A 16,286-nucleotide genomic window follows, 5' to 3' on the forward strand; every position below is an offset into this window, starting at 1 on the left:
TCCTTTATATTAATTTGTTTAGGTTAGGTTTGGGTTTGAAAAGCAAACTGTTACTGATAATGCCTATTTTTTAATATTCTAATGCACAAATCATTCGTTTTAGTGCACACTACAAATAAAATAATTATTTAATGTTTATTTTTTTATTACTGTAATGCACAAACGATTAGTTTTATGGAACAAAGTATTTATTTAAATACACATCTCTTGAAATAATTCCCTGTTCAATTGCCTTTTTTTAATTTATAAAAAAAATACAAAGTTTTATTGTAAAGATGCTATTTAATTAATATTATAACTCGTTTTCTACAAACATTTTAGTTAACATGGTCATGCGCTATGTCTTTGTTGTGTGTATTCTTTGTAATTATCGAATTATCACCCACAAATGGCTTTCTGGAAGTTACGCTTTCACTAAGAAATGTAACGGAGAGGGAATTTAACAATTACACGATTGGTCCTAAATAACCCTTTTCTCCCATTCTTCCAAGCTTCATCAAATAACTATTATCAATGACTTGCTACATGGTCATAGCACCACTCACTAACAAGCATCGCTTACAAACAAATTTACTCTCAGCAAACATTAATTTACTGACTCGGCCACGAGGAAGCTGAATCCAGAGAAACTCGATTTTCACAACTGCGAGACTTTTCCTCATTCAACACTGCCGCCCAATACTGACAACTGCATGGTTATTGTATCGGTATAAACTTACATTTGTACAATAAAGCATCAATCGGCCACGAACTCCAATATTATATGACAGTATTTTCTAATAGCAGGCTTCCAAATCATTTAAATGAATATTTAAAAACATAGAAAACTTAAAAGAGTGAGTTAGTTTGAAAAGTTGCCATTGTATCAGCACCAGTATGGTGATACATGTATGTTACTCTAGCAAATGCACAAGTGGACTAGAGAGTTCTGTTCGAGCATTATTGACCAAATAGTGACATCAACATTTCATTGCAAAAGTAGAAAGTATTATTAAAAAAATTCGCTGAGTAACAAACAGTTAATTAAATATATATTTCGCAGTGTTTTTTAATAGTCCAAGAGCTAAAATATTTTCAACTCTTGCTTAACAGACTAATGCAGAGTTGAATTTAGAGGAAAACGGGAAATTTTAAAATCTAAAGAAAGTTTCTGTCGTTCTCATTTTAGAAAGTCATTCAATAAGAAGATAGATTTATCACATAGATCATAAAAGATTTGAATTGTGACACAAGTAATATCAATCTCCCAACTGTAAGTCATAATAGAATGAGCTGTGTTAAATTTATAATATTTACACTAATCGTATAATATTACATTGTATTTTGAGAATCATATTCAGGATGAACACGTGTTCATATTGCATACGACCTATAAATTTTGTGGTAGATAGTAACTCACACAATATGTATTAGCTTCTCACTTCAATATTTGGCTCGTTTCGCTCTAAAATGATTTAATGAAAAATAGCCGATTGTTTACCGACCACTCGAAAATACCGAGCCAAACCTGATGGAACCATTGCTGGATTATATATCAATAAAATGATATCTATATGACTTTATCTAAGCAACGGTTCCAATTTGCCAGAACAAATATAATAATCGATTTATATTTGTATAGTTTTGAAGAAGATGAATTGTTCATTTTATGTGATTAGAGACACCTATTACATGTTTATTAATCAAGTATTGTATAAATTGAAAATTTTCGAAGTTACCTAGTTGGCTGTATTATTTCAGGGCTTTCTATGTTTAGCTTGTAAACGTGGGGTTACATTATCTCGTTTTATCACAATTCAAATATGCAGATAAGAAAACACCCGGTGTTTAAAAAGCATGAGTTGTTAACGTGTCCGTTATAACATTTTATTTTATTTTTGTGTCTTACCTAGCTTCATGTGACATTTATTTTAAATCAACTACATAAGAGATGTTTACTATAAATTACTATTAATCGTAGATTTTATTTTTGATTGCATTTTCATGATTAATTTTAATATAATATGATGCGTTTATACATTTTAAATGCATTCATAAAAATTTTTTTAGACTACATATAAACGTAAATTTTTCGGTATGAATGATAGAGATTTAAAATAAAATACAACTTATTGGCTATATATTAATGTTTTTTTCTGACAAATCATTGGACCTGTAACGCTTTAACCGTATGCCTTTTTTTCTCTATACATCAACTCTCTTTTTGTCTCATTACCACAATATATTGAAATATATTGCCGAATTGTTACTCTTTTTACCGTTCTTACATAAAGTTCTCAAAAAAAAACGTCTTGTTTCTCACAAACTATGAGACACCTGTGATGCACCTCAATATTTTTAATTGGTCTTTGGACTATTTCAATATTGGAAATAATTGATCGAATATCTTGTATATTTTACAAGTTTTATTACAAACTATTTTGTTTTTGCTTAGATATATCGGCCTGTTTAGATGCATGTCTATTTTATGATGCTGTTTACTTGTATAAATTCTTCATTGCTTAACTTTAGTAGCAGTGAATGTTATTTAAGCTAATTTTATGTCATTGGATTTTAATGTTTTAAATCTTGCTTTGGCAGATATTTTTATGGGATTTTATTATTATTTTAAAGTATATCATAACTTTGTGAACAAGTACACCTGCTTGAAGAAAACTAATGACGTAAACACACATTGTTTAAATGCGCTCAATTAATTTATATAAGAAATATTGTTTAATGCTCATTGCTCAATATTTTTATTTTAGCAAGCTCATTTCATTGATAGCTTAAAGTTATTTAATAGTATGATTACAACAGCTACTTCGATATTTAGATAATGAAGAACCATTTTTGTCGACTTAATACCTTTGAAAACATTTGTACAACGTTCTACTTTTTTTCGTCCGTTATATATTACATGTTCTTTCTATATCTCTAAACATATAAAGTTATTAAGTAATGTATTTAAATTAAAAATGTGAGAAAACATTAATTATATATTAATTACCGCTTTTTGTTTACAGATTAAATTTCTTCGAAAGCGTGCAATTGAAATTGAACAGCAGCACAAAATCAACTCCGCTCAGACTTCAACGGTGAGTAATTACAATCGTTTCTTTATACACAATAACTTTTAACTTGTAACAACGCCATCTTAAATGTATTACTTTAATACTATACATATAAGCTTTTATTGACAGTTCTCGAAGGCTGAAAAGACCATAATCCTCATTTGCAATGATGTAATATTTTTAATTAATTGGTTAACTAGATAATGAAATCTCACAGAACAATAACATATTGCACATTAGTTGTAAATTAAATTCTAATATTATATTTAAATTGACTTTTGAAATACGAGAATTGCTATTATTAGTTACGCCTCTTACATTTGAGATATGCTTGTACCGTTTTGATGATATTATTATTTAAGAAACTCGCGGTCTGTTTAAATTTTTCATTATATTTTTCCTTACTTTGGAAAAATAACAGTAAAATATACATGTATACTAGGGAATGAAATACAACGGGGGGAGGTGCAGATCCTCGTCAACGCGCTAAATTCGGGTTGTGGTTGGCGGTGCATGCTCTCATTGCTCTCAATAGAACGAAATAGCGCAGACTCTTGGCTTACTCCGGGGATGCAGCTCTGTAGTCTGCAATTTCTGTGCATGAAAGGAAAAAACAAAATATGAAAGCTTGCCAAATAGGGTCTTGCTCATGATTTACTTTCCTCGGGCGTGGCTAAAAACATTGATATCCCTGACGCCTGGCAAAAGGAGGGGGTTTATCAGAACCGAGAGATTTCTCAGACATCTCTGCACTTGTATCCTATGCATTTTTGCTGGTAACGTTGTAATACAATTGATTGCATGCTCAACATAGTTGTCAATGAAACTGTAGGGAGCCAATTTATATACTATGGCCAAAAACGGCATCAAAAACGGCGCCTCGTCCCCCAATCTCGTATCATCATTTCAATACAACATGTAACTAAATATTATACAACTTCAATATTTACTACTACAGCACCCGTCCGCCAAAAACACTAACTAAAATTATCGGTGGGAGCGAGTCTGCCAGGCGGAGTGAATCTGCTACTCTCTTCGGGTGTCTGTCTGAGTCTTCAAGTTCTGCTGGTGCCTGCCTTCTCATCCGAGTTCAGGCTTAAGTACCCAGGGCTGCAAAGCTGAATTCTATGTCCACATCTGTAGAAATAGGAAATCTATGTGTATCTATTGCCAATTATTTACTTCTTAAAAAATCCTCTAAATTGCCTACCTTTTCATCGGATGTTTCACTAGATGATTGTACTTGTTCATTTGTGTTTGAAATTGATTTCTTTAAAAATTATAATTTGTTCCAAATATTGCATTTTTTATGACTGTGCTCGAACATGGACTGAACCAATATTTTTTTCGGTTCAGCTCCGGATTTCTTTTCGACAAAAATAACGCTTTTTCCGGTTCGAAGCCCTAATATCAAGTGACTTTGCCAGTTGCGATTACGTCCCTAATTCTTATTCGTTGCAAACAAAACGTCAACGCCACTTAACTAATCATCTTCTCAGCGAGCTTGTCAGACACAAATATTTTGGGCGATAGTAACGAAGAGCTAGAACAATTTATGTGGAACGGTGCACATATTTTTTCAGTTTTGCGCCACTGTCGTTTTTTTTTATATATATTTTACTTCTACAAAACGTTTCATGTGCATTCGTGATAAAAATGGCTGTGTGTATATGCATCTACATGAGCACATGTTTTAATATTATCATGACGCGTTGGGGAAACCTCATGATAGTCATATTTTAATATAATAAATAAATGTGGCATGATTTTACACTTCATATCCAACATATTAATAATGTATTGCACAATAGTATGATATTTAAAAAATATATTTCGTTGAGATAAAATGAGGCAAATCTTGAATTAAGAATAATGGATACTCTAATACTCTAATAATCATAATAATGGCGAATTGGCGACCGTTTTATAGATTAGCTGATGTTCTCAAATTTATTTTTGGTAGTATTTTGTATGCAACTAACGAATACGATGTTATTTCAAGAACTTCTTTTGATTCTGAGAATATTCCATAGGATTATTTTGTATAAGTAGTATAAAAATATTGTACTGCCGTGTATTTTTTTTCTATAATAATGGAATTAATAATTTGGATAAGATATGGTTAAAACTCAACACGTACTGCTTTTCGACACGGCTTCTATAACCACATTCGTACACACCATATCGTGGGACATTTTTATGGGTTTTCTGTTTGTCGCTGAACGGGTTCAACGGTCAAAACCATATCGCTCGTTCCGGATACGGAGTTATCGAGCATGGCGTGGCTGGTTCTCGCCGTTTCTTTTCCTTTCTTTCTTTCCTGTGACAACCCGATCCGAAACAGGCAAAGGCTCGCCGATAACGCTTATCGCTCGGTGCTTGTTTGCTCACCTCATGAGGGCGACCGACAGCTTTCACGGCGGATTTCCACGAATATCCAACATGTGCGCTGCCCGACATGACGACGATAAAAGCGCAAATCAATAGCGTGTTTCAGATAAGCGGCGGCAGCAGCTAAAACGCCTATATCCATAAAATATTTTTTAAATCATGAAATTTCCCGCTACGCGGCTCCAACATACGTATGATCTGTAGTAAAAATTAATGAAAAACTTGAGAAAACAAAATTTGAATAAATCTTTAATTAACTTTTTCTTGACTACGTTCCGGATAAAACGTCAAAAACACAAAAAAAAACATTTAAGCCAAAACAAGTTTCAAAAGATCAAATCTCTAAATCGTCTTTCCATAAACTATACAAATTGTATAATATGGTGGATACAAATAATAAATGGAAAATATAGTTTAATTTATAATTGCTTCACAATTTGCGCAATAATGGGCAATATATTGCGACTTTCAAAGAGCTAAAGAGTCGCGATCGCTTCCTTTATTCTTGCGCGGCGTAAGCGCTAACACTCCTCTGGCACGAACCATCCAGCTTTTCAACAAACTTTCCCAACACAATGATTTTTTCCGTGATAGCTATGAGGCGCTCGTAAAATGTATGTGGAATGGTACTCAACTATTTTAGGTGTGCATTATAATTGTTTTTAAATAAATGTGAACTGTGTCATTTCTGTATTGCGACATACGTGCGAATTGAAGAAGCAATATTATATAAAAAGAAACTTTAATACTCAGTGTCATTCAGACAGAATTTATACAATTTATTTGCGATTTGTTAGCAAATTCTTTTGCCAATTTATTTTTATATTTTCAAACATTTAACGCAAGTATTAATAATGTTTTTATTTAAACTTACTTTTATGTAACGAAAGGGGAGATAGAAGACCATAAGGCAAGAACTCGTAGTTGCGATATATTTATACAAATACAAATACATATTTTTATTTTGGGAATGATAATTGAAATGTTTATCTTTATCATAAATTTTTATCGTTTTTGACACGAAAAAATTAGTTTATTTAAAAGTAGAGGTGAATCATTCGGTAATGTCATTTGTTCAATGGTAGGTTAAATGCATTCGAACAATTTATTTAATTTATGGGGCGTTTATATTTTTATTTAGAGCATGCATCACATAACCTATAGTTTATAGTATATTTTTCAAATAATATTAAATATAGATAAATAATAGTATAATAATAATAATCTAGGACGGAATAGCGTAGTCCGTAACGTCTCAGACTAGTAACTTTAAGGTTGCGGGTTCGAGCCCCGGCAGCGACATCCGAATTTGTATTAATAAAAAATGTGCTATTATAAAAATCCGGTCCCAGCTGCAGTGACATCTATTGGTTGTAAATTATATTACACATAATAATTTATAATTATTAATATAAATGTCACCGATTCTCAAACTTTCAGTCTGGTGGTTAATACATACTTGTGGGATTGACTTACTCAGTTGATACAGATTTACCCCGTTGTAACGCATTGGGCTTACGCCTGTCAGGTTACAACGGAAGATTTAATAAAAATGTAAATTAATAAATTCACGCCTTTTCTAATTTTTCACAGCATTTTTTTCTTCTGAATCTACAGAATCAATTGTTAAATAATTTATTTGATTAATAGAGGCATGTTTTATATCACTATAAATACGGGTGTTTTCATTTGAAAGAACACACTTATTAGTGAAGTGAATAATATAGTCGTTTTCCGACAAAAATGTCAGTTAACATATTCATATTCTTTACTTTCCATGTACATACTAATTTTTGATTATTTTGGATCGTAGCCAATATGATCCCAACTGGAAATTGTTGTAATCTTCAATTACGTTGCGTTCGTGACTCTGATTTGAAAAACTCGATTCTAATCGCATGCAAATTGAATTTGCAAATCTCGCAAATGATGCAGTACGCTTATGTCATTTGCTTCGTGCTCACGTATCCATTTTCTTCAAACTCAATCGTCGTTAGCATAAATACATCGTCTGTTCTGTTGACTTCAAATCTAAATCGATAATTCTTCGATTGTGTACGCTGCAGCTTTTTATCAGTTTCAATAATTGTTCCCGGTGAAGGATTTCTTGTAAATGTGATAAAATAAGAAGCGGTAATAAAATATTAGCAAGGTCTAGTAACATCGTTTCAACGACATAATATAATGTTTATATTTAATGAGTAAATAAGAGTACAATGTTGTATATCGCGTGCTTAGCGAATAAATATAAGATTTTGCAATTGTGCCGTTGAGAAACCGATTTAACTGCTAATAATCGTTAAAATGTGCGTTTTGTGGTATTTTTAAAGGTTACGCCACAACAGTATTTTTGCTTCTGTGATAATATCCATCGCTGATTTCAGCTGCATCATTCGTTTTTTTATCAATACTCTATAATATTTTTAATTTTTTTAAATATAAAATGGTAAATTTTTGTTCTGTTTTCAAGGAATATTGTCACTTCCTTCTCCTTGTTCTTGGTCTTCAGTAATGACCATCATAGAAACTGAGCGCTCAGATCTTAAATACGGCTTTAATAAATTGAAGACAGTGCATTCTTCTGTCCCTGATTTGATTTTGAAGGGTTGCGAAGTCAGTCTCGCTACTCCTCTAAACCGTATTTTTGATCTAATTCTCAAGACATCATCATTTCCTGATCTATGGAATTGCACAAAACTCACCCTATTGATAAAGAATTATAGACCAGTCGCAGTGTTGAAAGCTCCTTCTAAATTGTTTGAAATAATTATTCATAGATTTGTCTTTAATCACTTTTGGCAAGTTTTTTTGGACCAACAGAATGGGTTTCGTACCGCCCATTCTACTCTTACTAACCTTTGTCTTTCACCAAAACGGTGATAAAATCTCTTGATGCGGTAATTCAAGTAGACGTCATATATACAGATTTTGAGAAGGCCTTCGACAAGGTTTGTCATGGGTTATTATTAAAAAAATATGTACCTCTGTTAATCGGATGATTTAACTCGGTTATTCTCGAGTTATTTGAGCGATCGTAGACAGTTTGTAACTTATGGCAGCCAATTGTCGAAGCGGGGGTTCCTCAATGGTCCAACCTGGGCCCTCCGTTATTTTTCTTATTTATTAATGATATATATACGGCAGTTACAAATTCATCCGTCAGCTACGATGAGCTGGTCTGTTTCGTATCATTTAATTTTGATATTCTATGATTTTTTTGTTTGCTTCTTTATATGTATATATATATATATATATATATATATATATATATATATATATATATATATATATATATATATATATATACATATATTTTTTGTGTATTGAAATAATACAATTATTAACCTGTTATGATGGTCTTAATTTAATTTAAATAAATATTATAATGTCATCTTAGCGTTTTATAAATACGTCACAGACACCGAAAATTGAGTTTTTATCTACGTTGACTTTTATTTAAAATCCGCTTTCAAATGATGCACTTTTTCGTAATGCCTGCACTACACTCTCTGGAAGTTGTCCAAACCGAAGTTACAACTGAAGTCGGCCGAGACCTACGACTTCGAGTAAGCGACCAAACTGTCGCAAATTTGATATGCCGTCCGGACGGCGGTTTATATTTGCGCGCGATCGAAAAATGTGTCAAATAATCGCAATTTTTAAATTGTCATATTATTAAAATTACGCTAATGATAATTATAAAAGTTTGTGTGGGCACTAACCAATACAATATCAGTGAAAACTTTTCGGTCGTAAATATTCAATTTACGCAAAATCTTTGTCGGCTTTTGCAAAATGCCGACAAAGATTTTGTCGGCATTTTGCAAAATTTAATTTTATATGAAAAAATATAATAACGATATCTGTTAGAAGAATATACTATCAAAAATATAATTAATCCCTTTTGGTGCCCTAAAATATTCAAAGATGTCGAAGTCCCCGATAAGCATGTGGTATTATAAATTGACCACGTGACCACGATGCAGCGCTCGTCATGCGTGCTAACCATAGGACGCCTACGCGCATACTGAAATTTAAACGAGTTACTCGTTCTATCTCAGTTTGCGAAACACCATATCATTATCTCTCTCACTCTCGTCACTTAACACGCGAGAGAGCGAAAGGGGAAGTATCTCACCGCTCGCGCTCGAAAGAGCAGCTCCGACTTCGGTCCGTTTGCCGACAATGTTCGGAAGCGTTCGAAGCTGCCCAAGTCGACTGAATTACCCCCACTTTACCTCCCGTTCTCGGTAACCTCGGACAACTTCCGAGAGATTTTAGAGCGGGCAGAACCGAACTCGACCGAAGTAACCCACTATATTCTCCATCCTTGGCCAGCTTCCACAGAGTGTAGTGATGGCATAACAAATACGATCAGCACATAAACGGATGACGTGGTACTGATTTATCGTATAAGATATGTCATTCATCATCAGCACAATAAACCAGTTAAATAAGTCAGTGATTAATATAATAGACCTGGATTCGAATCCCATATGAAAATTAGTATTTTTCAATTTTTATCATATCTGGAAGAACGGGATTAGTGATTGGTATATAATTATTATTGATATTGATCATCACAGATTAGATTTTCCTAATCTCACGGATGAATATCGTGATGAAAATTAAAATAAAATCGAGATAGCTTGTAATGACAACTATTGATTTTAAGCTGTAATTATAGTTTATAATTAAAATCATACATGTCACTGATTTCAGGTTAATGTCTCACTACTTATTTAGTAGTTGTTAATTATATTTACTTCGTTATAACGCATTAGACTAATATTCTTTATGTTGCAAGGGAAGATTTATAATATTTAAATTTGCCCATTTACATTTGCATGAAGTTGTGAAAAAAATAACAAACAAAATTACGAACACGAAACGTGTGATTATGAGTTCGTAGCCCTAAATTATTTACTTTATAATAACGATATCCTCTTTGGTTTTATAAATGTGTGATTTTTATATTACACCGATTAAAAATCAATGGAAATAATTATAACATTTCCATTATATATGTAGTTTAGAGTATTGAGAATTTTATTTTAGTTAAATATTGCTGATTTGAAAGTATATTGGCAACAAATTACCGTTACTGTAACACTAATTCGATAACGTTTAGCGTTTTCTAAACGTTTCGATCTCCCCTCTTTAGTTTTAGGTTGTTTTTACACCCAACAATTACTCGTCAGCTCTTATCAGTCCAACGTGGAGTTCAAATAACAGATAGTAATGTAAAACACCTGGATATTGAACGTTATCTAACGACAAACGGATATAGCCGCGAAAATTGGTCGAGCTTCCCAAACCGTGGAAACGAAGAGCGACAAACCGTTCAGGTTTAACTGCTTTAGAAAGAGATTAACATTTCACCGGAAAGTGACAAAATTGCCACGCGTTGTTAGCTAAAACGCATCACAAGCGATTCTCAAACTGTTGAATATGTCGAGAGTATTGTATCATAATTTTATTAGAACCATAGCGACGCCGATCGATATTTGGTTAAGTAGTGCAAACACTGTTATCGCTGGTATTTATTATATGTAAAATTGTGTTCGTTGCTAGTGATTGTAAACCCGTGTGTGCATGCGTCAAATAGTGATTCATCTTTAAAAATATGACTTGAATCGGCAACCTTTTTAATTTTGTGAGCTACAAGATTCTTTGCTCATTTATAAATATCAATTAATTGAATTGAATTTCACATTTTCTTTTAAGAATATTTTGCACGATATGCTTTACATAGACGGTCTTACGTTTAAAATACTGTGGAAATATTTTTATATAAGTTAAAACCATAGAAAAATTAAGTTTTTCTTTTAAAAAATATATTAACGTAATATGTGTCATTCATATTCCAATGAAACAAGCCATACAGAAATTGAACAATAAACACATACAACAAGCAAAAAATAATAAAATTTCCCATCAAATAAAATCTCAGGGCCATGTTGACGAAAGCACTAATAATTGTTTTGCAAAAAGTTTTATTAATTAAATGGTCGCCTCTAAACTTGTTTTCTATATAATTTTCGATTACTTTTTCGTACATTTTGGGTGGTTTCTCAGCTATAATATGACTGTTGGTTTTTAGGTGCTCTCACGTGTCGGGTTTATCGGCGTAGATACGACTCTTAGCGTAACCACACAAAAACAATCGAACCGTGTTAAATCACATGATCATGGCGGACAGTTAACGTCACCAAAGCGTGAAATAATGCGACAAAACATTCAACGTTGCACCCGATGTGTGCCAAATTGTGCCATCTTGTTAGAACTACATGACTTCCACACCAATATATTTGAATTTGTGCCAAAAATAATCGGTTAGCATGCGCCTATAGCGCTCACCATTGTGTTACACAGTCCGACCTTCATCGTTTTAATAAAAGTAAGGCTCAATGACGCTGCCTGACCACAATACGCACCAAACAGCTACTTTTTGTGCATGTAATGCTCTTTCATGAATCACATGAGGATTTTTCTCGACCTATATATGACAATTATGCTTAGTAACATACTCAGAGAGGTGGAAATGTGCCGTATCAGAATAAAATATTTTCTTTGAAAAATCAGCAGCTCTAACACACAATCTGCGTAAATTCTTCGCTGTCCATGACATTTGTGCTTCAGTTCTGAATTGTATACGGGTGTAGGTGCAAATCTAGATGCAAAATAAAGGGAGCCAAAAGCTGCGAACGCCGACGAATCGGCCACACTTTCATTTACAGCAGCAATGTTCTCGGCTGAATGGGCGCCACGATGATGCACATCCTATCTAACGCTTCGAATCTCTTTAAATTTTTTCCCCACGTTGCGAATTTTTCGCTCAGTAGGACAATGAAATTGACCATAATCTTCCCGTAAATTTCGATGTATATTTCTGTAGAACAATTGAACAATTTTAACCTCGTTGAGCTGTGGTTATACGATCGTGTTGTTGCAAACTAACAATTGACACTTTGAACACGCGTGATTATTGACAGCTGTCTGGTTTAGAGTGGACCATCCTATATATACTACAATATCACTAGAAATGTACATACACATAGTAATATTTTTTACTGGCAAGACACAATATATTTTTTACCAAACTGTATAACCGTGTCTTTAACTAATAACTATTCATATTATTCAGTATTTGTGAGTGTTCCAGCAATGAACATATTTCCCGCAGTTATTTATATTATATCAAATACTGATTCTCGAACATCATGTTAACATATATCAATACTATTTTTCTCAAATACGTATACATAGTCTATATAATATTATACCGTATTTATACATCTTAGCATAAATTTGTCACACAACTATCTACAAACAAATCTACACGTGGAACTTTTTTCTACGTTGTATTATTTTTTTCAACTATTTCAAAATTCAGAATTTAGATTTCTGATCTATTCCCATTCCCCGGCGTATTCAAATCCGCCCATCATGCATTTATGTATTTATTCACTCGGCACAGAATATTCCACTTGATAAGTCATCAGAACAGCCATGACAACGCCACTGATTAGATTAGAACTATTGATCGGTGCGTTGTAATAAATTAGGACCCCCGGATGGAGTCGGGGTCATTTTTTGTCGACTAGTTTAGCATAATTATTCTGGGCGGAGCTGTTGAATCTGGAAGCGTTTAAATTTGTCATTTAACCCTGAGTCACTACCGTTTTCTGCCCTCAGGTGAGTGTTTTTTGCCCTTTTGGAGATTTTTTAGGATTGTTTTTTTATATAGAAAAAATGGTGTCTGTATAATTTGTACCATCTAGTCGTTATTATACCGTTTTTTCTCTCGCAAACATATGTTTAATAACTATTTGTAACGACAATTTCAGTAAATATTTCCTCAATATAATAATGGATAAATAAAGTTTGGTTCTTAATGATAATTAAATATTGCGGTTTACTTATACCATATTAAAATAAATATTTTAGAAACTTAAAAGATTTGAACTCAAAGTAACATCTATTAATTACCAATTTTAAAGTCAAATATCAGCAAATTATATAAAAAATATATAACTATGATTGATAGTCATGACGAAAAAGTAAAACATTTATATAATAGCTTATTTATTTATATTTTAACGTTTCACTAACAATAAGTTGGCCTCATAACAAAAATTACCAAGTTTTCTTTAATTTATATCATAGTCAAATATATGTCTCAATTTATAAGAAAAAATTTTTTTTTTGATAATTTTATTACTGTAATATTTTTAAGAAATAAATATTATCAAATTAGCTTAGAATCAATATTTTCACATTTAAATAATATTAGGAATCATGATAGAACCAAACATATTTATTAGAGAATCGAAAATTATTATAATAAATGTCAGAGAATCTTCAAAGCATTTTTTGAAGCAACAAAAACTTTCATTCTGTGAGCTCCGGCGTCATGGAATTTGCACAACCTATTATTTTTAGTTGGCAACCTCGTTTCTATCATGATCTGAATATTTTTTATATATGCTTTGTCAAGTACAATATGCTATATATCGTTACACTACGTAAAAATTTGTAAAAAAACAGGTAGGTGAATATTAAAATTATTATATAAATATAATAAAAAATTAATAATAAATTTGCGCTACGAGCCATATTAGCTATAATTAATTAAACTTATTATAAATAAAAACAGGTATTTCCTAAGATCCTTTGGCCGCGTAATTAGAGTAAGTTTTCTAAAAAAATGCTCTTTTAGCTGAATAAATATCGCAATACAGCAATCAATATATGTAGATTGTATTTTTTCAGTTTATTTTTGTTGATAAATCAACTTATAAACTTATTGTATTCTATTGAATTGCTTTTGAACTTTTATCATATCTTTATAGAAAATTTTTACAGTACATGTTTTAGATAATCGACTGCCTAGGCTTATTTAACCGCGCAGAAAAAAAATACCATTTACATTGAAATATTATTATTTTCTTGAAAACCGCGCAGTGGTTTTTATAAATAGAAAATATTTTTTTTAAATATTTAATTAAAATATAAAATTGATAACTTCGTGTCAGTATTTTTATTTTTTCGAGCAGCGTGCTTGTCTAAATTGTAGCGTCGCCAGAACGTTTCATAGCTTATCGTTTGTTATTATTGTGTTTATGATAAAAACATATTATTCTACACGTATGGTTTTGCCACTATCGTTTTAAAACCGTTAAAAACGAGGTCCGTTCCAGTGACTGGGTTTCCAGTGTTATGTTGCGATTCGTTTATCAATCATCCCGGTCGTTTATGTGTGTGGTTCTGTAAATAAGCTTTATCGCCAAAATCGATAAAATTTGTTTGACGTCTTTATGTAAGTACAATTTTTTATGTTTATTTTTACGTAGTTCGAGTGAAACTCGAATTCTTGGATTAGTCATTTTTTATAGCCATGCTATAAAAAATGACATAGCTTTCATAAACAATAATATAAAATAAAATAAATTTTACACTGTGTTCAAAATTCGTATTATACACTTTGTCCAAAAAAAAAATGCTTTACAAATATTAATAATATATATTAGACAAAATTAATTTTGTCAAATAAATTTAAAAGTCATAAATAGATTTAATTTAAATATGTTTTTAATAAATATAATTACTTTAATTGGGATATCATAATAAAATCATACTGAGATTTTAGTTCAGATATATTTAAATAACTTCTGCGAAAAGTGTAAGATACCAATTATGAACACATAGTGTAAAAGTATTAAAAAATTAAAAAGACTAAAATCCACGCAACCGTTATGATGCCTGAAAATAATATTGTTGTATTTTATAATATCATGCAGTGAGTTATTTTTTAGGACTGTTATATACTCGATATTTAAATAATCGTAGTCTTTAAATCCCTCCCTCCTGCTTTTACTACCCCCGGCAATGTAATATAAGACCCTCCCCAAAAGTATGAAATACAAAGTACATAAAATGTATCAAAACTATTAATTTTAATTTAAAATATAACAAAGCAATCACTATTTAAAACTTTAAATAAGTGTGTAGTTCCATTTTAATTATTCTTGCTGCCGAAAACGCTCATTTAGTTTCTGTTGATGTGAACTTTATTGTCATCAATAGGTTGCAGCAACTCAGTATGCTCAAATTATTACATTAATAAATTACTTTAAGACAGATTTAAAAAGAAACAATATTCGTATCAATTTGAGAAATAAAAAAAGTTAATTATGAAATTTCGGCTATTAAAAAGATATTTTATATGCAACAGTTTTGTTTTATGGTATTTGTCGACTTTTAGCTTGGCCATGACTGTCATAATTAACTTATTAATATGAGTAGATAAATTTAGCAAAACAATTTGGATTGGACTCAATTATACTATTCGTTCTTTTTTGTATTAATGTATTCTGAAAAAAAAAATATTTTTTTATTTAATTAAATTTAAAAAAAAATACAATATAAATAGTCCTCGAATATTGTTTTTTTATATAAAAAAAACTGACGCGTAAGAATTATATTGTTGTATTTTATAAAATCATGCAGTATGTAATTATTAAATATTTTAAGGTTTGTTGTATTCTCTTTATTTTAAAAATTGTGAGGTCTATTCAGTTGCGATACCTGATTTAATTTTGCTTGTACTTGCTGATATCTTAGTTTTTTATGGACTATAAATTAAAATTTTTGAATATAGGCTAGCAACAAATTGCATTTTTTTTATTATAAAATATACTTATTGCTGCAAAAATGGCATTAATCTTGCTCTTTCGTGTTATACTGCCGAATATTATAGGTATTAAATAATCGATTTTTAATATATTAAAAAAAATAGTTGCTGTGCGTAATTATGCACACTAGTCTGAAAGGATTAAT

At 31.3% G+C, this 16,286-nt stretch overlaps 1 protein-coding gene and 1 long non-coding RNA gene across 3 annotated transcripts in view; one reads left to right on the plus strand and one right to left on the minus strand.

The window, feature by feature from the left end:
• LOC148235200 (uncharacterized) overlaps positions 1–16,286 on the plus strand; it is a 52,323-nt gene that overhangs the window by 1,844 nt on the left and 34,193 nt on the right. Inside the window, exon 2 of one of the 2 annotated variants that reach the window (XM_088187252.1) lies at positions 3,006–3,077. In XM_088187252.1, coding sequence (XP_088043378.1) covers positions 3,006–3,077 — 72 coding nt within the window. Of the gene's footprint in view, positions 1–3,005; positions 3,078–12,947; positions 13,143–16,286 lie in introns of those variants that run through there. The other variant, XM_088187254.1, reaches the window with a different exon arrangement.
• Positions 3,511–5,519, minus strand: LOC148235201 (uncharacterized). Its single transcript, XR_015809837.1, has 2 exons — positions 5,445–5,519; positions 3,511–3,647 (listed from the first exon to the last, which is right to left on the minus strand). It is a non-coding gene; the product is annotated as an uncharacterized LOC148235201 (long non-coding RNA).

This window comes from Plectrocnemia conspersa, unplaced genomic scaffold (genome assembly GCF_051122295.1).
Source record: "Plectrocnemia conspersa isolate PC_06_02 unplaced genomic scaffold, ASM5112229v1 ptg000005l, whole genome shotgun sequence".
In the NCBI taxonomy this organism is placed as follows: domain Eukaryota; kingdom Metazoa; phylum Arthropoda; class Insecta; order Trichoptera; family Polycentropodidae; genus Plectrocnemia; species Plectrocnemia conspersa.